General features: G+C 38.0%; 3 protein-coding genes across 3 annotated transcripts in view; 1 reads left to right on the top strand and 2 right to left on the bottom strand.

Moving 5' to 3' along the window:
- The window catches only part of LOC140934491 (hemicentin-1-like), an 89,108-nt gene that overhangs the window by 32,412 nt on the left and 33,826 nt on the right, over window positions 1-22,870 (bottom strand). The gene's annotated exons all lie outside the window — the stretch shown is intronic.
- Window positions 3,661-4,664, top strand: LOC140935243 (uncharacterized). The gene has a single exon (XM_073384785.1). It carries the CDS (start codon window positions 3,983-3,985, stop codon window positions 4,655-4,657), a length of 675 nt encoding a protein of 224 aa, XP_073240886.1. The 5' UTR covers window positions 3,661-3,982; the 3' UTR covers window positions 4,658-4,664.
- Window positions 5,911-22,242, bottom strand: LOC140932902 (fibroblast growth factor receptor-like 1). The gene is made up of 6 exons (XM_073382399.1): window positions 22,123-22,242; window positions 21,815-21,959; window positions 11,535-11,825; window positions 8,754-9,044; window positions 7,380-7,754; window positions 5,911-5,996 (listed from the first exon to the last, which is right to left on the bottom strand). Exons 2-6 carry the CDS (start codon window positions 21,897-21,899, stop codon window positions 5,911-5,913), a joined length of 1,128 nt encoding a protein of 375 aa, XP_073238500.1. The 5' UTR covers window positions 21,900-21,959; window positions 22,123-22,242.

Below are 22,870 nucleotides of genomic sequence, written 5' to 3'. Positions count from 1 at the left end.
TTATTTTAACTCCTCAATATCTGGGGGCACTTTTACTCCTGAGAAAGTGTTCTTTAAACTCCTTTTTGGAGTCCACTGTAAGGAGTTAAATCAGCCCCACTAGAATAGATATTATAACTCCTTGAAAATTACTGTGCGTATGGACTTTTCGCCTGAAAATTTCAAATTAAGTTTTGAGATAATTATAAAGAGAAATCAAGCATCAAGAGAGAGAAATAAGGGTCATTTTTATAAAGGGTACCAGGTCTAATTATATAAAGATTTACTTTCAAATCAAAAGGTGTATTTTCATACTTTATCTTAGTACAGTGTAATAAGGGTGATTGGTGTGTTTCAAGCCAGTCTTGCTAAATAATACGCTGAAAAATTAAAAAGATCTGTTTCAGCACAGGGCGTCCACACTCACAAGAGGCTACTGGAAGCCAAATTATAAGGATTTGTTTGGAAATTTAGTTAAGATCAATAGAACGGTTAAAATAATGTACATAAACAGCTACTAAAGTATACATACCTTATAAAGAATTGTTCCTGTGTTGTTTTCTTACTGTTTCCTGCTCTTAGCTATAAACGCTATTTTAGCAAGTTAATGGCTTTTTACGGTATGTGCATTTTAACCTTTTTATCAATTTTACGATAAATTCCCATACAAATGGACTTATCGTTTGGCTTCTGTCTAGTGGGCTGTTGTGAGTCTGGGTACCCTGTGGTACAGTCGCCAAAACTAAAAGCCAGTTTAATAACCCTGCACGCTTCAGTCTATTTAGTCTCTTCTGGAGCCATTTAAATTTGAGCACAGTTCACCAAAAAAGCCCCATCAAATGTCAATTCCGGTCGACGCCAGGGCTCATTTCTAAAATCAATCTTAAGTAATTGGACTGCGTTGGCCCTTATTAAGGGAGCCAACTCCAAAAATGGTTCTGTTTTTCACTCAACGAAACAACCTCAATCATTTTTAGGGCTAAAAACGATCTTTTTTATTTACAGTGTTTAGTGAGGACAGTAGTCAATGAAAAAAGAGGTGCAGTAACTACAGCTGAGCATCGTTAAAATTGCGTTTACCCAACTAATATCAGGGGCGCAACAACTATTTCTGTAAAAATAACTGTTCGAAGCAGCAAGTATTGCCCAAAAAGATTTTGGGATGTTGTGTTTTCAAAGACCTCCTTACGATTTAGATATTACGACAAAGGCGTGTCCTAGAATCTTCTAACGAAAGTACGTACGGCTACTCCATGTGTTCGAACTTTCGACTAATATATTGCGGGAGGCACAATGTCTCAAAAATCGTTGTCCAGATGAACGCATATGAATCTTCATAATTAATTGATTTCATTTGAAATCTGGAACAACGACGTACTCATTCCGGGCGTCGTATCGTGGTCTAAGCAAAGCAATAGCAGGTGGCGATGAGGCCCGAGTTTTTTTAAGCTTCCAGCAAAACCAAGCAGGAACGGTGATAACAGTGATAATCACAGTTGCCAAAAGTCCAATCAAGAGCCAGGGGTATCTTAAACTATCAATCCAACTTTTCTTCTCTGCAGGCCTCTCTCTTTTCTGACCACCAGCTTCGTTCGAATCTGTTCAAGACAGAAAATAGAACTAAGAACGACTTCAATACTTTTTCATCTCAACGGAGGTTATGCATGCATGTTTATTTGCTTGTGACCTACAATAGGTACCATAATGGCACCATTTCGACTCTTGTAAATTCACCTAACCCACCTTCTTTTTTTTTAAATGGAAAGATATGAAATGACTCATACCTGATTTTGAACTGCGGATAAAGATATGAAAATAAAAAGATCCTCACGGTTAAATTAAATAAACAACCTGTAGTAAGTGGTTGACAAAGTCAGGCCTGACCGGGAAATGAACCCTGATCTTTGCAGTGCCAGATCCACACCTTGAGATAAGGGAAAGGGGGGGGGGGGGGGGAAGGGGGCTCAGTTTGGTCTAAATATAAGGGGCGGCCCCCCGGCCCCCCCTTTGGATCCGCCACTGCTTTACGATGACCGGACGCAACGCTCTATCCATTGGACTAATCAAGCGAACAGGGGAGCAGGCAATTGTGCCGAGTTCGTTAAGCCCAGTTCAAACTTCGATCTTTTCATGTACCGAACCTAATCCCCAATCGACGTTTGAATCAATTGAGTTTGACATACCTTAAAATTCCGTAAAATAAGCCCCGGGACATATATTTTTCAAAGGCCCTTTTGAGAGGCTTATTTTTGGAGGGTCTTATATTCGGAGGGCCTTCCATACGGAGGGAAATTTGTGTTTCAAAATCGGCTAGGCTTATACTGCGAGGGAAATTTGCGCCTCAAAATCGATTGGGCTAGCTTATAGTTGGAACGGAATTTACGTCAGTAATTTGCAGAAAGATTTTACTAAAACTCGCGATCGCCTTGAGGACGTAGATCTTTCTAAACTTCAGCTCTACAAGTACTTTTTCTATATGGACCGAGGAAATTAAAGCCTAGAGTGAAGAATGAACTACGCAAACAGCACTACTGAATCATTACTGTGACAATGTTTGACTGCACAAGTAATAATTCTTTGGCAAATGCAAAAATTTCTGAGTAACTGCTCACAGTTTTTGCTAACTTTAATTTGAATCTGACGGCAATTTCCATCCCAATTCCCGTATATTACGAACTCGCACTGGGATAACGTTTTCTCGGTACCGCAGAAGTTGTGATGACGTTGCAAATAGACAAAAATTCACTCACAGTGGTACTAAATATCTCATTGGCTTTAACCTATTCTTACCATTTAGAGGCGAAATTGTTGCTGAGGTCGTGGAGGTACTTCCGTCTTCCCTACGGATTTCGTCTGCATGGAAAACAAACAATGTCTTAGTGCCCTCACGCATTATGTATTGATCTAATTTGTAGCGTTGACTAGCTAATGGCCTAGCTTATCCGGCCATAAATAATAATAATAGTAATGAATAATAATAATAATAATAATAATAATAATAATAATGACAGAGGGATACCGGTTATCCAAGCCTATGGGAGTCAAAGTCACCGATCTCCTGTATATCGACGACCTCAAGGTTTTTGCTGCCTCCGAGAGCAAGCTGAACCGAGTGCTGAAAGAGACTAGAGGAGCGATGCAGGACTTCGGCCTCCACTGGAATCAGAAAAAGTGCTCAGTGGTACACGTGAAGAGGGGAGCCCAAGTGCTAGACGAGTCTGGTATGAGGATGGACGAGACAACTACCATCACGGCTCTTGGGGAAGGAAAACACTACAAATTCCTGGGGGTGCTAGAGAACGTTCGACAGGATGAACGGCTGGCCTTAGCTTGTGCGGCTAAAGAGTATCTACGCAGGATATCTATTAAATGGTCCAGCCCCCTCTCTGATTGTAACCGTGTGCAGGCAACTAATCAGTATGCACTTCCGGTCCTGCCGTACTTAATGTGGACACAGCATTGGCCTCTATCAGAGTTAAGAGAAGTGGACAGAGCAGCTCGGAAGATCATAGTTGTGAACGATAGCAAGCACCCAGCTAGCCTGACTTCTTTGTTATACCTACCGCGGGAGAACGGGGGTAGAGGCCTGCGATCAGTCGAACACGAGTACAAGATAACTAAAATCAAATCGCTACTGAAATTGTATCAGAACCCGGACCAGACTGTGGAAGCAGTTAGAGAATTTGAAGAACACGCCATGGCATCAGGCCACCAGTCGCTCGTAAAGGAAGCAGCTAAGTAAGCTGAAGAACTCAACATCACACTTCAGCTTGATACCCTAAATCCCGTGTGTGTTACAACAGAAGGAAAGGTGGTAGCTGCAGCAGGAGCTGGGAATCTGTTGAAGCAATGTCAAGAGAAGCAGTTCTTGGAGATCGCTAAAGACAAAAAGTGGCAAGGAAAGTTATTCCGTATCAGATGGGAAGATGAGAGCCTAAGCATAACCAGCTGCTTTGCATGGTTAAAAGGTTGGGCTACATGCCCTACATATACCATCGCGGGCATGTATGAATTGTATGAGCAGTTGTTACCTACGAAGCTCTACACAAAGGAGAAGACGCAAACCTCCACCGACGGCGAAGTTTTATGCAGGTTATGTGGGAAGGTAGCTGAGAGCGTTGCACATGTATTGGCTGGATGTTCCTCCCTGGCACAAACCAAGTACCTATACAGGCATAATGCAGCTTTGAAGATTCTGTTTTTTGAGCTCCTGCGAGAGCATGGGTTAATAGAAGAGGTTCCACCATGGTACTCACCGGTGATGCCAAAACCAGCTTACCAGAACACCACGACTGAGGCGTTTTGGGATATTCCCATCTATGCAGAGCACAACGAAGTTAGAGCAAATCGGATCGACGCGCGACTTGTCAGCCACGAGAGGAAAGAAGTCTGCACAATTGAAATGAGCTGCCCCTGGATTGAGAGTAGAGCTAAGAAAGATGAGGAAAAGACACTCAAGTATGGACCCATAATGTGGGAGCTGAAGCAGAGATACAATTGTTACAGGGTTGAACAGTACAACGTAATAATTGACTTACTGGGTGGTTACTCTAAACACCTAGAGAAGTCGGTGAGGAAGCTACTTGGAGCGAGAGCACGGAGCGTACTTGAGCGGATGCAGAAGTCGGTCATCTCAAACACTTTAAACATTGCCAGAACATTTAAGATAAATACTTAGTTAGGGCTCTAAGGACTTCAGTTTTTGGGTTTTGTTTTTTCCCTAGAAATCTAGAAACACAAGCTTGCTGACGTTTTTACTTAGATTTTTTAGAACATTAGAGTTTTATATTATTATAAGTAAGCTTTTAGTAGAGATAACGAAGGTTTTACAGAGTATCAGAATTTAATATTTAATATTCTAAATTGGCTTTTAAGTAGAGAGATTCATATCACTATGTATTTTAGGATCGTATTAGGTTTCGTATCGACCTTTTTTCGCTTCTAAGTATAGCTTCTCAAGTGGTGTAGGTTAAGCTATGCGCCCTATACTACTCATAATGTGGACAGCATTCCAAAGTTTCATACTGCGACATAATAATAATAAGACCGGCCTTAACTAAGCGGGAGTTGAAACGGATCTTGAAATTGCGCAGAGTGACTATGGTGCTAGTCATAACTGGCCCAATAATAACTACAATAGAAACTGTCTCGAAAGGCATAGACAAGTGTTTAGCAGAGATTGGTGTCACCTGTCTTTCAGAATCATTACAGAGAGCGTGCTCAATTACTGGGTACAGCCAGAATCCTTCGCAAAGTCTTAGACACCTAAAGTCACGGGCAATGACTTAATGTTTAAGAGAGACTCCAGCAAGCCATCCAGAAGCTGTGTTTAATGAGTTATCATCAGCATCATTAATATCATCATCATCATCATCATCATCATCATCATTATCATTATTATCATTATCATTATTATTATTATTATTATTGACGTCGAAGTTGTTGAAGGAGCCATTTAATCGGACTAGTGATTTGTTTTCTTACTTTTAAATGGCAAATATTCGTCATTAACACATTGTGAACGCTATTTAATTTTCCCCTTTTTCAGTGATTTTTTTCAGTGATTGTCTTAATTTGAATAATTTTTGTTTTAATAATGTAATCAATTTTTTTCTAATCAAAACTAAGTGTTTTTTTTAACGAAAGGAATCGTAAATAGTCTTTTGACAAAATAGTTTATTTTAAGTGAATTAATTGTAAATAGGATTTTAATAGTTATCATTGTTATCAAAAAAATTATTATTATTATTATTATTAGCGAATTATTATTATCATTATTATTATCATTAGAAACTATACCGATATAAAAGAAGAGAGAGATGTTGGGATATTGAAAAAGATCCTCAACTAATTAATTTGGTATAGACTAACGAGAGTTGGGTAGATTACAATGGAACTTCCCTATTAAGAGGACCTTTAAGGTTCAGAACCTTAGAGGTTCACCTTACTGCTAAAAAACTGCATCTGTTCCTCCAACAGTGCTCCTGCTCTCATCAAACAATAAGAATCACTAACTTCTGAACGGGCAACATTACCCAAAGACTATGACGTTAGACGATAAAGGTGAGTTTCCCCTGCCCCGTAATTTTTACCAGCGTAAATAAAATAGAGGCAATGTATTCAAGGTCGCGCTTAAATGTAAAAGTTGAATGACCTTCCATATATTGCCTCTATTTTATTTACGCGCGTACGCTCGTAAAAATGTTCGCGACAGTGGAAATCCACCCTTGTGTTGGGTTTCATAAATTTGCACTCTGACGTAGAAGTATTTCTTCGTTGGCTACAGCTTTTTCAAACGAAGGTTGTCGGACGAAAAGCAGCTAGAAAACCTGTAAATCATGAGAAGTAGTAGTACTGGTGTATAGTTTCAATGCTTCTTTCGCCAGTAAAACTGAAATCCCTCCACTAACCGTTTACAGTAATACATAGTCATTAGTTAGCCTGAGAGTACATGACAGTCGTAACTTCGCGACGCCACCGTTTGTGTACTTGAGAAAAGCCGTCCGAAGAACAGAAATATCTGTAGAAATTCCATACTGATGACGTATCAGTAGCCAGAATTGGGTGTTGCTTTTGATTGGTCATGCGCGGGGGAAATTTTCTTCAACTGATCAGAAACGCCACTACACAGATCTCCATAGGTAGTGATACGTCACCATTATGGAATTTCCGTGCTCGTTTCTCCGACGTAATTCTGCGAGCAAACCAATGGTGGCGTCTCAAAATTTCGGCTGTTTTACCAGGCTAACTGATGACTATATTTGGTTTAATAGATGTAAGACTGTTTTCTTTTCCTTCAGACGTTTAACGTTTATTAAAATAGCTGTATAATTATGATAAATAACTTACTCTCAGTGATTTTGCTTCTGTTTTCAATGCCATTTTTGTGCAGAAAAGTACGAAAAATTTACTTTTGCTGAAAAATAGCTCTGTGGCTAGACCTCATGTCACTAATGACGTCTATCTCGTAACCAAGGCAACAGGGTGTCATTGACGAGTGTGACAATTCTGTCCTACCTCTCTCCGAAAATATCTGTCGGTTCACAAGTAAATTTTAAAACTCATTTTCAAAACTAAATGATTAGGCTTTACGCCTTGCTTTGCCAAGAGAGTATCTCGAGACTCAGGCCCTATAGGAGCCCATCGTAGGCTCCTGGGCCGTATGAATGTATATTGAGAAGAAAATAGCATATCGTAAGAGCGTTCTTCAAAAGAGCTACAGTAAGAATTAATTTCATGAAGTTATCCTATTTGTTTTTAATGAGAAGCCATTACTAAATTCACACGACGGAGCTAGGCCCGTCGGGCGTTGAATTGCTGCTGGGGAAGGATTAGATAGATTAAGTTTCGCTTGTTTGACGGTTTTTTTTCCATAATTACGATTACGGGCAACCACTTACCAATCTTTTCGCGAACTATTATGTAAGCGTTCCGCACAGAATAACCAAGAGCGTTTGCCACAATGCAAGTGTACTTTCCTTCACTTTTCTTTGTAACGTTATCCAAAGTCAAAGCGTCTTCATGGAAAGCGTGCCTGCTATTGCTAGTGCGAAGGCGATTAATGGAAGCTTGTTGGTTCTGTTTTATGACTTCATACTGAAATTTGCTGCCTTCAGTGCTGTTACCAGAGCTGTTGGAATGCATTGGAAACCATCGTAGCCACTGGAAATGAGGCATAGCATCACTAAATACCCTGCAAAGCAACGTGGCACTTCCGCCAACAAAAGCAGTTGCGTTTATCATCTGAAGGACAACTGGCTTGGCACGGCTTCTTTCTATGTGTACGAGAGAGAGAGAAAAAAAGATGGTCATACTATGAGAGTATCGTTGAAGTAATGACAAGCTGGAGGACTACATGTATATATATGTGCAATAGACTCGACTAAAGGAGTGTCCAAAATGAAACGGCCAGATTTTTTTTTCCAATTCGCCATGGACTGTAAATGTTTGTGAATCTGAATTACACAATCATGTAAAAGTGAAGTCATTTTGCAGACAAAAGCACTTTTTGTCACAAAATCGAATTGCTTCAGCTTTGAAGTGTTAAGTTTAGATGTTTTTAAGTAAGTAAGTAAGTAAGTAAGTAAGTAAGTAAGTAAGTAAGTATGTATGTATGTAAGTAAGTAAGTAAGTAAGTAAGTAAGTAAGTAAGTAAGTAAGTAAGTAGGTAAGTAAGTAAGTAAGTAAGTAAGTAAGTAAGTAAGTAAGTATGTATGTAAGTAAGTAAGTAAGTAAGTAAGTAGGTAAGTAAGTAAGTAAGTAAGTAAGTAAGTAAGTAAGTAAGTAAGTAAGTAAGTAAGTAAGTAAGTAAGTAAGTAATTATAAGTAAGTAAGTAAGTGAGTAAGTAAGTAGGTAAGTAAGTAAGTAAGTAAGTAAGTAAGTAAGTAAGTAAGTAAGTAAGTAAGAACTTTATTATATTGTTGAGGTCTCTAGCAAACACGGGGCTGTTAATAAGGGCCGCTAACTGGCAAAAACCGCCGGCTAGTAAGCCCTCCTTGGCGGGAGAGTCATGTTAAATGCTCACTCCTCTCGTACCTTGCATTCCCGGCTCCAGCCCCCTTTTTGGTTCCTCCCTTTAGCCTTTTTTATCGATTGCGAGATATAAAACATTACTGCATAGTTCCTCCCTATTTCTCCTGCTTCCCACACTTATAGAACTACCAGCTCCTGCCCTTACCTCTCTCGCCTCCCCTATCTCTCCCTCCCCAGGCAATGAAGCTTTTGATAAGAGGGGTTGTGGCTGTAGTTCGTGCGAGTCAAAGCAATACCTTACCATGCACGTCAACATAGTATGAATGGTTGATCCATCCAAGATGGTTACTGACGTTACAGGTGTATGTTCCAGTATCTGACGGTACCATGCCCTTTAAACCCAACACATACTTTCGATCCAAGTATAGCAAGCGACCTTTTCTCTCGTTAAAGGGTTTTCCGTTCTTGTACCATGCTATCGTGGGGCGAGGATATCCTTCAGCGGAACAGTCAAGTTTTACTGAGTTACCGACCGGTAGGGCTATCAGATTTTGTTGTAGCTTGCGTTTTGGCACAGTAAACCTCGGGGCCGCTATAAGAAGAAAGCGAAGGGTGTTTTTGTTAAAAGAAAAACTATTGCCTGCTTGGTAAGCTATAAGGAAGTGCCCTACTTGTTGCTATTCTTACCTGATGTTAAATTCCCGTTCACTGTAGTTGTAGGCAGCGATTTAAACAACAGCAACAATAAAAAAAATAATAATCACAGGCAGAAACTTTAGAACAATTACAAAGAGTCAAAGGCGACTAACAAAACTGCCACACGAGACTAGAACCGAGGCAAGCAGTGGGCAACGCAAAATCTCGTCTGTATTTTAATTACAACAACAACAACAAGCACAACATTTTGTTGGACAAATTACTCTGACTTAGTCTTTTTTGGGAAGAAATAACGTACCAAAAATTCCAAGAGTTGCTTGCGTCTGAGAGCTAAAATATTTCCTCCTGTATATATGGCTGCGGGGAAGAGGGGAGATCGTAGACTTCGCCTCGTCTTTGCCAACAGTGTGGCATAGACGAGTTTAAATACCATATTTCATTTAAGGTTTATCGGTACTATCATGCCTTCCCAACAGTCACATAAAGTATAGGCAAATAAGGCATAAGCTAAGCCAAAACTTACAGTGCGGGGGCTTTAATTCCATTCAACCCAAAATTCCGGACATTTAGGCTGGTACATTAAACGGAACGGACCATTTCGGTTTGGTTCGACCGGAATATTCGGCACTAGCTTTGAAGGTGAACCTCTTTGACCATTCTGGTCATTTTTGTTGATCGGACCAAAAAATGTCCCTTTGCATTTGCAAAATTGTTGTCCCCTGCACCGCTCTTTTGCATCCTGCTTACAAGAACAATAACCAAACGCGCGGTGGCTTGGGTCGGGTCTTTAACAGGAATGTACCGTTCCATTGGGCACGTGAAATCTCCGAAATTTCAAACCGGAATGTTGTTGAATGGAAAGCGACCTGCGACTACTCTAACCGAGGCCACTTAGACAAAGTTGGCCAATTGGATTACAGGAAAATAACAATACATTCCGGGAAAGTTAGTTGTCAGTCATAATTACCACGAAACGAATAAGCAATATGGATCGAAATCAACCAGACACAACCTACAGACGTGAACTTTTGAACGCGCTGAAGAGCCCTTGTTTCCTGAGAGGCCCGTTAGAATGATGACGGAGGCGAAAAGCGAAACGTTACTTATAATTTTGGGTTGACGTCGCATGTTATTTTAAAGCGCGGCAATGGTAGCAAAGAAATTGCTGGTAGATGACAAAAAAACAGCTTGCGTGAAACAAGTAATGTCTTCTGGGTGTTAAATGTAAAGTTACGAATAGAAAAACATTGTCTGGGGAAACAGTTTGTTTGCTTGAAAAACGTTTGCTATTGATATTTCTTCGAGCAACTTATTGTTTTTCACGACCTGCTGATTGGCCCACAATTAACTTTCTTGGAATGTATTGCTATTTTCCTGTAATCCATTTGGTCAGCTATGCCTAAGTGCCCGGGTTACAGTAGTCACACTGTAAAGCAAGCTGGCTCACCTGATATAAATATGCTCTGATAACCTGGACTGAATAATGATAAAAACAGGAATACCCTGTCATTCCTCACCCCACCAAAACAAGCAGCCAAGCCACACACACACGCTTGGTAAAATTTGGCATATTAGTAGTTTTCGTTTAAACTATATTATGTCTGAGTGTAGATATCAGATGGTTTACGCGAAGGTTTTTCTGTGTCAGTCCGGGCTTTTCCTTGATTTAAGCGACCGGGGATCTTGGAGCCCCCACCCCACCCCCTCTATTACTTCAAAAGAGCTCATGATATGGCCACCAATAATCTAGAGAATAATGTACTCATCATCTCTAAGATCTAGGAATAACTCGATGGACACATCAGAAAAACAAAAATTGATGTCATTGTGATCCCATGTTTTTTTTTTAAATTTTTTGACAGAACCCAAATTTCATCAATTTACCGTTAAAGTGACCTTAAAAGGAAAAATACTTCATGATAAGGTGGCTGATAAAATTAAGAAGTTAGCTAACACATTATTAGCAAAAATATCATGATGCCGATATTTGTTATAAAAGAAATAACTGGAACTTTGCTTAAAATCCGTAAAAATAGAAGTTATCCTGATAGAAAATTTGAAATGTGTATTAGAAAAAAGGAAGTAGAAATCTGAAATTACACTTTGGTCATTGTAAATTCATGTTTCGATCTGTTTTTCACAAATTATTCACTAAAAAAAGAAACAAAACCAAACCTTTTTTTTAAAGAGAAAAGCAGATTTTGAAAAATAGGCTGTCAAAATTCGGTTGTTACGTTAACAGCAATTTTGACGTATACGTCATGACGACTTTAAAATGTTCTCAGATAAATTTGAGGAAAACTCACTCAGTTTGGGGGTCATAACTTATTCAAATTTAAAGCGAGGATGACCTCTACAGCCCCCCCGCCCCCCCCCCACTAACGGTTTGAATAGGGTTTTGAGGTACACAACATACTGTACTTACATTCTCGGATATACAGGCGAATGTGAACAACGCTACTCCCTCCACACTTGTTCAGAACAATACACGAGTAAAGACCAGCGTCGCCTCTCTTGACATTCTTTATCTTTAACCATCGCTGCACGATAGTCACTCGTTTATGGTCGGCTGCTCGGAGTGTTTTATTGTCCTTCTCCCAGTGCACTTCGTACACTTCTCGACCGTTTCGTCTGATCTTACAGGAAAACTTTACATCTGTCTTTTCGCTAGCATAAAAAGAACCATTGCTATTTGGCTTCACACGGATTGCAGGAACTGAAAAAAGATAATTTCCTCAAGTAACCGGCCTGGTATTGTAGACGTGGCGCTAGCTGCAACGGCAGTGAGGGTGTGAACTGTTTTAGTGTGAATTCATTCGCAGCAAATTCCTATAGCAGTCGTCGCATTCGCCCTCTCGTGCTAATAAATGTCATCAGATTTCACAAGAAAGTTTTTGTTCTCAAAACCTTTCTTGAAAGTGATAGTTTTACGAACCATGAAATGGCCTATTGATACTTGAAGTTGAAAAAAACAAAACAAAAAAAAAAACAACAACGACAACAACAACAACAAAAACTTCCAGTGAACAATGTAACGGCTATACGCCAATCAGGCTAAAAATGAATCCACGCCCTTAACCTCTTTGCTGTACTAATCAAGATAGCTGATATGCCGACTCAAGAAATGTAATATTTGACGTTTGAGAGACATGGGAACGAATTAGTCAGAAACTAATATTCTGACGGCACGGTTAACAGGTGCGCTGGGGTTTGTATTCTCTCCTCGCTTCTCGCCATTCACAGGCTGATTATTGTGTCCTAGCAGCTGTGAATAAAATCGTTGAATTAAATAAACATGAGTCTTGTTTACTGTGTTGTTCAATCCATTTTCCACTTTCACCATCCGGCGAGGTTCCTTTTGTTGACTGGAACTAGAAGGGCCTTCTGTGACATGAAAGCCGGGTTTTCATCTATCGCATCTCCAAGGTAAACCCACATGTTCGCCAGCACTTCCTAACCGACTGTTACCGCTAGTTTAGTAAAGTTTATTTTCCAGTGGATCTCATATTCTTTCGAGTTCGGAATAATCGTATTTGGGTACTGGTTTAGGTATTTAGGCATTTGATCCTGTGCTCCTTTGGAATTAGTTCTTTTTGGACTGGCCTATATTGTAATAAAGTATTTCGCCTTTGATGAATTACTGGATTACAAGTTCATAGAAAAGTCTTCTAATGAGGCATTCCAATCTTTGTGGATCGAAATATTTTTCTCCGCTAACTAAAGTATAATAGGTGGAATCATTTATCGTCATCGAAACTCCCCTGACGTTTTGCCGACAGATTTCGAAGAAACTATTGAAAAGTTTTCTTTGACTAATAAAGCCTTATATATAATGGGCGACTTCAATATAGACCTGCTTAAATGTGAAAGATTCCACTTCAGTCATAACTTATTATTACACCTACAGAGTTGTTATCTCATTCCAACAGTTGATAAGCTATACGAGTTCACAGAGCCTTAGCCATCCTAACTGATAACATTTTCGTTAATTACCCAAATAAAATTCTTGGTTGTGGTAATATTGTTACGGATGTTGGCGACCATTTTTCACAGGTATGTGTCATAAAATCAGCGATAGATAAATCTAGATAAATACAAGCAAGGTAAAACTATTAAACTTCGCGACTACTCACAATTCTCTGCTGTTCGTTTCAATGATGATCTTTCCAAAGTTCACTGGGATGACAGTCTTAGTAGCCGTAAAAATAATGCCGACCTGTTGTTTTCTTCTTTTTATAACAAGTTCAACACAATTGTTAATAAACATACTTCTTGACAAAATCATCTGGTCGCCAAAGAAAAGTGCTTTCCAAGGCTTGGATTACCACTGGATTAAAGGTATCTACAAGGATGAGAAGCAAACTCTACGCATCGGGCGATGAAGTAAGGTATAAATATTATAGAAATAAATTTTAAGTCTAATACGTATCAGCAAGAAGTATTACAGTGATTACTTTGAAGCCAACATGTCAAATATAAAAAAAAAAAACGTGGACAGGTATTAATGAGGTATCGTTTCGCCGTAAGAAAAAGCTCTACACTGTTATTGCAATTAAGGACCCCATCTGAAAAAATAAACTCGTCAAAGATTTTTCACATATTCCTAGTATTGCCGATGAACATTTTGCGTCTGATGGGAGTAAACGCGTAAGTGAGATTCCTTCTTCCCAACAACATTGGTTGTCTTTACACTAGGCTGTTAAGTAAGACTTAAGAGCTGCTAAGTTTTACTTAACCAAAAAATACGTGTGAAGGCCTAAGTAAAATCTCAAGTAACTTTACTTTGCATCTCATTAAAGTCGGAAAGTTGAAACGATTCAAGAAAGTTTCAAGTGACTTGAAAACCATCCTTAAAACCGACTTAGCGAACTTGCGGTCTCTAAGCTTTGAGAAAGGCGAAGCATGTCAATCAATCTTAATTATGTTGTGTGGCAAAATAGGCTTAAGTAAACCTGAAGTAAAAAAGATAGGTTGTGTGTGAAGCTTTCTTTTACTTGAAGAATTTAAAATTTACTTGTCTTGAAATATTTCTTAGCTTATTTAGGCTCTAGTGTAAAGACTAGCATTATCTCGATTTTGTTAACAAAACTATGTCTCCAATACCATCTTCGTTTTTTCAACCAATAACATATGATTATCCAAATACTGAGATATTATCACGCCTTGTAAAAGATCACACGGTTTATACTCCTCTCCGACAAAGCTACTAAAATACTGAATTGGCATCATAGCCCTTGTTCTTTCGGAACTATTTATTATTTCTATCAGCCTAGGGAGATACCCTACAAAATTGAAATTGTCCGAAAGTGTGCCTGTTTTTAAATCTGACCTCGAGAAGGGCCCAAATAATTATAGACCTATGTCTTTACTTTCAAACTTCCACAGAATATTTGAGAGGCTTATGTATACTAGAATGATGAATTACATTGAGAAACACAATTCAACTCTCTCTTCCCAGTGTGGCTTTCGCAAAGGACATTCTACTCAACATGCTATATAATTTATTTATTTATTTATTTATTTTGTATTTATTTATTTGCCACACGATTACAATAATTACAAAAAAATGCCAAAAAAATGTAGGAAGAAATGGCGAGGAGGCCTAAAGGAAACTATAGAGCTTATGTTACTTAGGCCTCCTCAATTACAATAGGCCATTTGCACTAAGAGGCATGTGACATCGTTTTTATGAAAATGAAAGTTATGTGAGTTTGCCTTCAAAAGACCATTAGTGGGTCATATCTTAATTAAACAAAATAATGGTGATTTGGTTTTTCAAACCCGAACCATTTTCTTAAAATGAAAAAGTTCGTAAATGGTCAGGTGACCAAAATGTGATTTTTAAAATTATGAATTACCTCTCTCCGAACACAAATTTTGCACTTAAACTTCAAGGAAAATGTTGAAAAGATGATGTGATAACGTTTACAGCGCATCTGAGCGTAAATATGAAACGTTGAACAAGATATAAGCAAGAAGTAGTTTTGGCCGCCATGTTGGAGGGCAAAAGCATGCCCTCCAACATGGCGGCCAATATAAATCATACTACTTTGCTGAAAAATCAAAGTGCCATAAAATCTCCCTTAAATGCGTTTCCTCTCAAATTTCGGGTGTAAGATAATTTTTGTGTGCTCTAACAATTTTTGGCATCAGCAAGATTTCAACTCATTGTTTAAAGGAAGCATTGGTCACGTGACCTCTTAGTGCAAGTGGCCTATTTTTCGAAGATGGCATTAAAATTACGGCGACGGATACAAAATAATATCAGGTGGAAAATTAAACTAATCACTATTACGGAAGTTTACAAATAATGTTGAATATTAAAAGGCTTTTTCGCAAGATTTCTGTTGGAGTATACTAATAGTTATTACAAATAAATGCCTTAAGTACTCTTTTAAAGGAAAAAGGTGAGTAAGCGTTGATGATGTTGGTGTTTAAGGTGTTGTAAAATTTAGGTCCTTGATAAAAAAGGGAAAATTGTTTGGTTCGAGTACGACAGAAAGGCAGACGAAATTTACACGAGTTTCTTGTATTATACGAATGAATTTGACTTTGTAAGGTAAATTTACAATGAAATTTTAAAGGTAGAGTATGGTTTTGATAGGAGTACATGAATAAGCCTAGTTGTATTAAGTATATATCATGAAATTTTAAGATACCAAGATTTTGAAAAATTGGATCAGTATGTGCATCAAAAGTGGTTTTAGCTATACTTCTGACCACTCGTTTCTGTAAAATCTCAAGACGAATAAGGTTAGTTCTGTAAGTAGAGGCCCAAACTAAGTTGCAGTAAAAAAAGTATGGATAGAATAGAGAAAATATATAGTGTTCGTAAGGTTTTCGTAGCTAAATAGAAACTGGATTTACGAATAATTGCTGTGCATTTAGAAACTTTATTGGCGACATGTGAGATTTCAGATTTCCAATTTAAATTTTCATCCATGATTACTCCCAAGAAAACTGTTTCTTTTACTTAATCAATTTTTTGGCTATTTATTAAAAGTTGAATAGTTTGATTTGTACGCTTTTGGCATGGTTTAAATACAATGAATTTGGTTTTTTTTCAAGTTTAATGACAACTTATTTAGCTCAGCGCTCAGTATATTAGTCAGGCAGTCTTTATCCTTGTGAGACACAAATACGTTTGTATCATCGGCAAATAATATCAGTTGTAATATTGTTGACGTGTTTATTATATCGTTGATGTAGAGCAGAAAAAACAAAGGCCCTAGTATTGAACCTTGGGGAACGCCACACATGACGTTAGCGCAAGACGAAACATAACCATTGTATTCTACAAATTGAATTCTGTTGGAAAAATAGCTCTTAATCCATTTCAGAGCCAAGCCACGTATACCATAGTGTCCAAGTTTATCAAATAAGATGGAATGATTGAGTGTATCGAAAGCTTTCGAGAGATCTAAAAAAACACCAACCGCTAATTCACCACGATCAATAGCAGATGAAATTTTTTCATGCAAATCAATCAAGGCAAGCGTCGTAGAGTGGTTTTTCCTGAAGCCGAACTGGTTATCACAGAGAATACGTAAATTAGTTAAAGAATCATACAAGCGATTATAGATGATTCTCTCTAGAAATTTTGAAAAGCTTGGTAGAACCGAGATAGGTCTATAGTTGGTGAATAGTGACTGGTCATCAGCTTTAAACAGTGGTACAATACGAGCTATTTTCATTTGATCTGGTACAACGCCATAAGCGATCGATAAAGAAATTTGAAAAAGAAAGAAGAAATCTGAAACCACTAATATCGACCGAATGAGAAGAATCGTTTAGCTAGGTCTCAGAAATTCCGATTACAGAAAATTTTAGCTAAAACATGATAGATAGTCAGTCAGCTTTACTAAATTATGAGGAAGACTACGAATATTAAGTTGTAGGAAAGAGAAATCGGCATCAGAATAATTTTCGCGTCTGAGCATTTCGTTAAATTGATTTTCAATAAAATAGTCGCAGGGTGTCTCATCTGCATTAAAATTAATGTCAGGATTAAGACTGCCAGACTATGTCAAAGAAGCGTTTGAGTTTGAAAAAATTGGATTGTAACGTAAGCTAGAAAATCTATCAGGATCAAGGTGAACAGGACCATTCTGTAGTTCATATAGCACCAGTGAAAAGTTAGAATCGTTGTAATGATTAAAGGGCAGTACATCTGATAGCGAGTAATGTGTCACTGTCATTTTAAGTTAGCAGTAAAGTAACTAATAAACGTATCTGATTTAACCACGTCTGTCCTTTACAATCAACTTGTCCAATACAAAGCACGCTACTTTTCCATTCCGCTTTGCTTCCTTTAGCTTGGGTCTCTGCTCTTCACGCTTATCTAGGGTCTCCTTGGCAAGATCTTCATTTACGTATAAACCGACAGGTTTAATTCTTCTTGTCATCTTCAATATTTGCTCCTTTTGCTTAAAGTCTCGAAGCTTGCACACAATTGTGCCAGGGCGTCTTCTAGAGCCAGAAACAACCCTACCGACAAGATGAGCACGTTCGACGTGGAGCGCTTCTTCAGGGTTGAGCTTCTCCGCTAGAACTTATTTGACTTTTTCCTCTGTAGTGTCCCACGATTCGTTTTCTTCCTATGAGATCCCATCAATTCTGATGTTGTTTCTTCTACTCTGATTCTCCAAATACTCTAATTTGTCCATATGATAGTCGATAGAGTCGTAGATGTCCTTGATGTCATCCTCTATCTTAGCAAGTTTGGTTTTACACGGCTTCAGTTGGTCCATATCTTTTCTGAGAGAATTCAAGACTTCGTTTGAATTCTTTTGTTTCCTTCTGGCATATGTTTAGGCGAGTCTTAACTTCAGCCACAGTTCCAACCACTGTATCTAGTCGAGAATTGCAATTGCTCACAAGCGAATCTGCAAGGGTTTTAAACATCCTTTCTTGAAGCTGAAGCATCTCATTCCACATCGCCGTCGTCACAAATTCATTCGAGGGATTCTTGTCAGCGCTTGGTGAGCCGCCGGTTGTCTTAGAATTACGTGTTTCTGGCATAATTTTGGTGCACAGGAAAAACAAAAATACTGAAAAAACCGATGAAATAGGCAAGGAAAAGAGCGAAATAATCAAAATACGAGCAGCTAAAAAATTAGCGTCCGCCCGCCGTAAATACGCGCGTTTTGTCCAAATCCTAATCCATATATAAGACATCGTTAATGCAATCCAAGCCAATATGAATCAAGGTCTATACTCTTGTGGAGTGTTTATTAACCTCAATAAAGCTTTTGACACCATTGATAATAATATTCTACTTCGGATAAACTCAACTTCTACGGCTTTCGTGGATTAGTCAACCAATGGTTTTCCTTATATCTCAAAACCCGCACCCTAACCACTCAAATTGCTAATCACATATTGTTATGAATTCGTACATTGCGTTACGCTTGTTGTATTTTGATTTATTCGTTAATTTTTTACCAGTTTTGACATTTATCATTATTATCACAGTTGACTAGCCTCGGAGTTTTACCAGATCTCATCGGAGAATAAACGAAGTTTTTTACGGAGTCATTTCATTTCAATTTTTGCTATTTTGTCGTTCTTTTCTATGCTTGGAGGAACAATAACTTCTCACCATATGCTTCTACGATTTTAAAATAAACGAACCTTGATCAATTGTGGAGCGCCAGCTTGAACACTGCGAACTCTACCCGTGGGAACGCGACACAGATCAAATAAAGCCACAATCAGCTTTGGAGTTCCTCAAGTTTCCGTTTTAGGTCCTCTTCTCTTTTTTCTGTATGTTAATAATTTCCACCCGTGCTCTACTAAACTTAAGTTCTATCTCTTCGCTGACGATACCGATATTCTTTTGGTTGAAAAAAAATGAAAGTTTTTAAAACGGTTGTGAATACTGAATTGGTTAAACTCTACGACTGGTTTACATCTAATAAGCTGACTCTTAATATTTTTTAGTAAATCCAATTCATCTTAAACGAAAAAAGCCTAATTATCAGCCTAAAATATGTTCATTTGACCACGAGAAAAATGAATATGCTACTCTTGAATCCAAGAAAATATTAAATATCTTGGCATTTGGATTAATAAAAACCTTATCTATTACCTGGAAACATCATATCGATAATCAGCAAAACCGTTGGCTTACTTGCGAAATTGCGTCATTTTGTACCCCGGCAAATTCTTCTTAAAATCTATAAATCACTTATTTACCCGTATATTACATATCGACTTGCTGCTTAAGGCCAAGCAGCAAAGACACATCTCAAGAAAACCCTACTGCTACAAAAAAGAGCTCTTCGGATAATAGACTTCTCGGACAGACGCGAAAACACAATACCTCACTTCATTGACGCCAACGTTTTACACTTGAATTTTTTATATTAGCAGACTATATCTAATTTTATGCATGATGTCCATAACAATGAGGTACCTTCTGGCATTCTAAATCTATTTAAAGAAAAAAACAAGTAGTTGCCTCTCTTACCAATACAAGAGCATCGGCGTCAGGAAATTTTTATGTTCACAGTTCCTATCTAGAATCATATAAACTGTCTTTATCTCGCTTTGGAGCTAAGCTGTGGAATGAAATAACCTGCCACATCTGACACCTCTCGAAGAATAAATGCAAAAAAACACTCCGCAAATTACTTTTTGGTATTTTAAATTCAGAATATGACTATATTGATACGCCCGCCTTAATTAAAAGGGTAAAATTAGCCAAAAATGTCGAAAAAAAATTCTTGCATACTAGTTTCTTCTTTTACAATTTATTTATTTAATTCTTTCTTCTTTATCGTGTTATCTAGTCTTCATCCATATTACGATTTTTATTTCATCTATTTGTAACCTGAAACTTTCCTTAGTTAGCCTTAGTCTTAATTTCATATTTTGCACGCAATGTCCCGCCTCGAATAGCCTTGCTAGATGCGGGAAATGCTTCTGTAATATTATCTGTTTATTAATAAAGTTTGTTGTTGTTGTTACAGTTTAAGTAAAGATATTTTCTTCATATAGATAACTTGTTTACTACAAAAAGATATTAAAAGTAAAAAGAAGTAAGTAAGTAAGTAATCGGTTTAATAACAGGGTTTCCACATTGTGGCTCTTCATGCCATCTGTTACTTATAACTAAAAATAAAAAAATATATATGTATTAAATATTTACAATAAACAATATACTATGAAAAAAAATAATAGAACAAAAAACGATTTAAACAGAAAGTGTTTACAAGGATCGTATGAATAAAACTTAAACTATTAAGATAAGCTGGCCTGTGCCCGGTTCTTTAAGAATTTACGAAATGCGCGAACTAAATGGATTAACATTCGTCACACTTCTCTTTAAGATTATCAGGAAGGTTATTAAAAAGGGTAGGTGGAGTGTTCTGGAAGGTTCTTTTTTTCCAGAGGAGCTTGTAATCTTATAGAGCCCGAAGAGCGCAAACTTCTACATATAGACTCTCTGTAAGTTTAAATATGAAGGCCACTGCCTAGCGTGAAGTGCTTTAAAAGTCAACTTAAGCAAATTAAAGTTCCTTCCCTCTTCAGCTGGGAGCCAGTTGAACTTTATCATTTACGTATCTGCCATAAACAAAACTTGCGGCAGCAAATTCAATTTTTTGAAGACGTTTTAACAAGTATCCTGGCAAAGGTAAATAGACCGAGGCACAATAGTCAAGCCTCGATAATACAAGAGACTCTGCAAGTCTCTTACGTACGTGGAAGTCTGTAAAATGTTTTAATTTTCGCAACGCGTAAGACTCCATAAGAAGCATTAGCGATGTCCTCGACATGATCATTTTGTTTTAAGTTCATCTGGCTTGTTAATAACAGCATCGACTTAGTTTTCACTGGATTTAGGGCGAGATTGGACTTTAAAGACCACGAAGTCATATGGTTAAGAGAGTTATTAAAAACTCAGGAACATTTTGTGCGAGACCTTTGACGGACCAATTGCTTGTAAAGCGTAGTACCATCAGCGTATTGAGAACACGAAATGGAGTCTCGCGGGTCAGAAGTATATATGTTAAACAATAACGGGCCTAAAATTGACCCCTGGGGAACCCTGAAATGTGAATGATCCAGGAACGATTTCTTATCATCAATTTGGACGTTCTGAGAGCGATCACATAGGTAGTTTGTCATCCCAATATAGAAAAGATTTTGAGAACCCCATTTAGACATCTTCCGGATGACAACAGAGTATGATACAATGCCAAATGCTTTCGATTAATCGGCCAATACTATTAAAGTAAGTTCGCCCTTTTTCATAGCTCAAAAAGCGTCATTATTTCTACTCGGATTAAATATTTCAATATGATTTTTTATTGTATAAAACGCTGACACTCTGGTCCTTGTCTGAATCTGCAAGAGCTATTTGGAGTACTGTATTCCATTCGTTTAATCAGATCAGATTAGACTGAGACAATACCTGAGCAATTCAGTCGCTGTAAAAAACAACCTAACCTGAAATAATTCCGTACGGGGTTGACCGAGAAGTACAACATTGCGATGACGGGACGCACTTCTCTATCCATTGAGCTAATCAAGAAAACTGGAGAGCTAGCCATGCGAGTTCGTAATATGCCAGTTGGTGGAAATGACATGAATTGAAATATACGGAATGAATCATATTTTGAACTGCAGATAAAGATATGCCCGTCGGGAGATATGAAACGGCAAACATGATCTTCGCAGTAAAATGAGCAACATACCTACCTGAGCAAGTTGTGCAGAATGATTCCTTAACCGGTATCAAAGCCATAAGAGCTGCTAAAAACACCCTCTGTAACGGCATAAACATGGTGCAAGCTAAGGTTTTGTTCCTTAACTTCTCACCTTGATACAGCCAGACAACACCAACCTGCAAATAAACACGGAAAGTTACGTGGGTGGCAGCCATGATTAAAAATTTCTACAATCATGCAGAGGAGACGCGCCATTCTTGATTGCTTCTAAAGTTTTAGGTGATGAAAAAGTGGAACAACATGCAACTTTTTTTAGCCACTGTTCAGTTAATTGCCGACCTCATCTTGCTGAAAATCAGGGGCGCGATTTAGCTCAGTGTTTTTGGTGTGACCTCGTTTGCGTTTCCGTCGGAGTTTAACACCTAAAACACTGAGATACCCTCCAGAATGAACACGTACTTTAAGAAGGAGAGTGCTTTTCTAAACAGATACTGATACTAAATGTAGTCAGAAAGTACCTATTGTAGGTCGGGGTAAGCTCTAGTCTTACAACGTACGTGCCGTGATCTTGAATACCAAGATAAAGAGTATGTTAAACACAGGATGTTGTATTAGGCACAGGAAGTGACGAAGCCTCTAAAGAGGAAATTGAATATTATTATCTCCTGTGACTCTACTGTATTTTTTTCCACTTTTGCCTCAATTTTTTCACGAACTTGTTTAGTTCCTTTTTACGGAGGATGCGTAACATTCAAAATAGGGAGTTTTAGATAACCTGGCATACGTTCAACTCACTCAATTTGTCAAATGAAAGTGAAATCTCCCGGGGTTAAATAACGAAGAATCATATCCAAGTTCCTAAAGAGAAAGAAAAATTAAGAGGCCGTTTGTTTGCATTCCCCTTAAACCTCACATCGGAGTCGTGCAGAGAAAGAAAAAAGTATAGCAAAAATCGTAATACACGTGCAGAGTTGTTGTTTTGATAAGAAAAAGCCTTTAATGAATGCTGAAATACCCTTGAATACTTTTGAGTGTTTTAATTTAAATAGTGAATTAATTAATAGAATAAACAGGGCTGCCATTGACG

This window comes from Porites lutea, chromosome 4, assembly GCF_958299795.1.
Source record: "Porites lutea chromosome 4, jaPorLute2.1, whole genome shotgun sequence".
Taxonomy (NCBI): Eukaryota; Metazoa; Cnidaria; class Anthozoa; order Scleractinia; family Poritidae; genus Porites; species Porites lutea.
The sequence above is the reverse complement of the archived record's forward strand: the minus strand, read 5'-3'. Positions and strand labels throughout refer to the sequence as shown.

Coding starts and splice junctions, on each gene's coding strand:
- LOC140935243 (XM_073384785.1), top strand. CDS start 3,983: ATGTATGAATTGTATGAGCAGTTGTTACCTACGAAGCTCTACACAAAG.
- LOC140932902 (XM_073382399.1), bottom strand. CDS start 21,899: ATGTTTATGCCGTTACAGAGGGTGTTTTTAGCAGCTCTTATGGCTTTG. Junction 9,045..11,534: donor TCGCCTGTATATCCGAGAAT/GTAAGTACAGTA, acceptor TTCTTCTTATAG/CGGCCCCGAGGTTTACTGTG. Junction 7,755..8,753: donor ATACTATGTTGACGTGCATG/GTAAGGTATTGC, acceptor TCGTACACATAG/AAAGAAGCCGTGCCAAGCCA.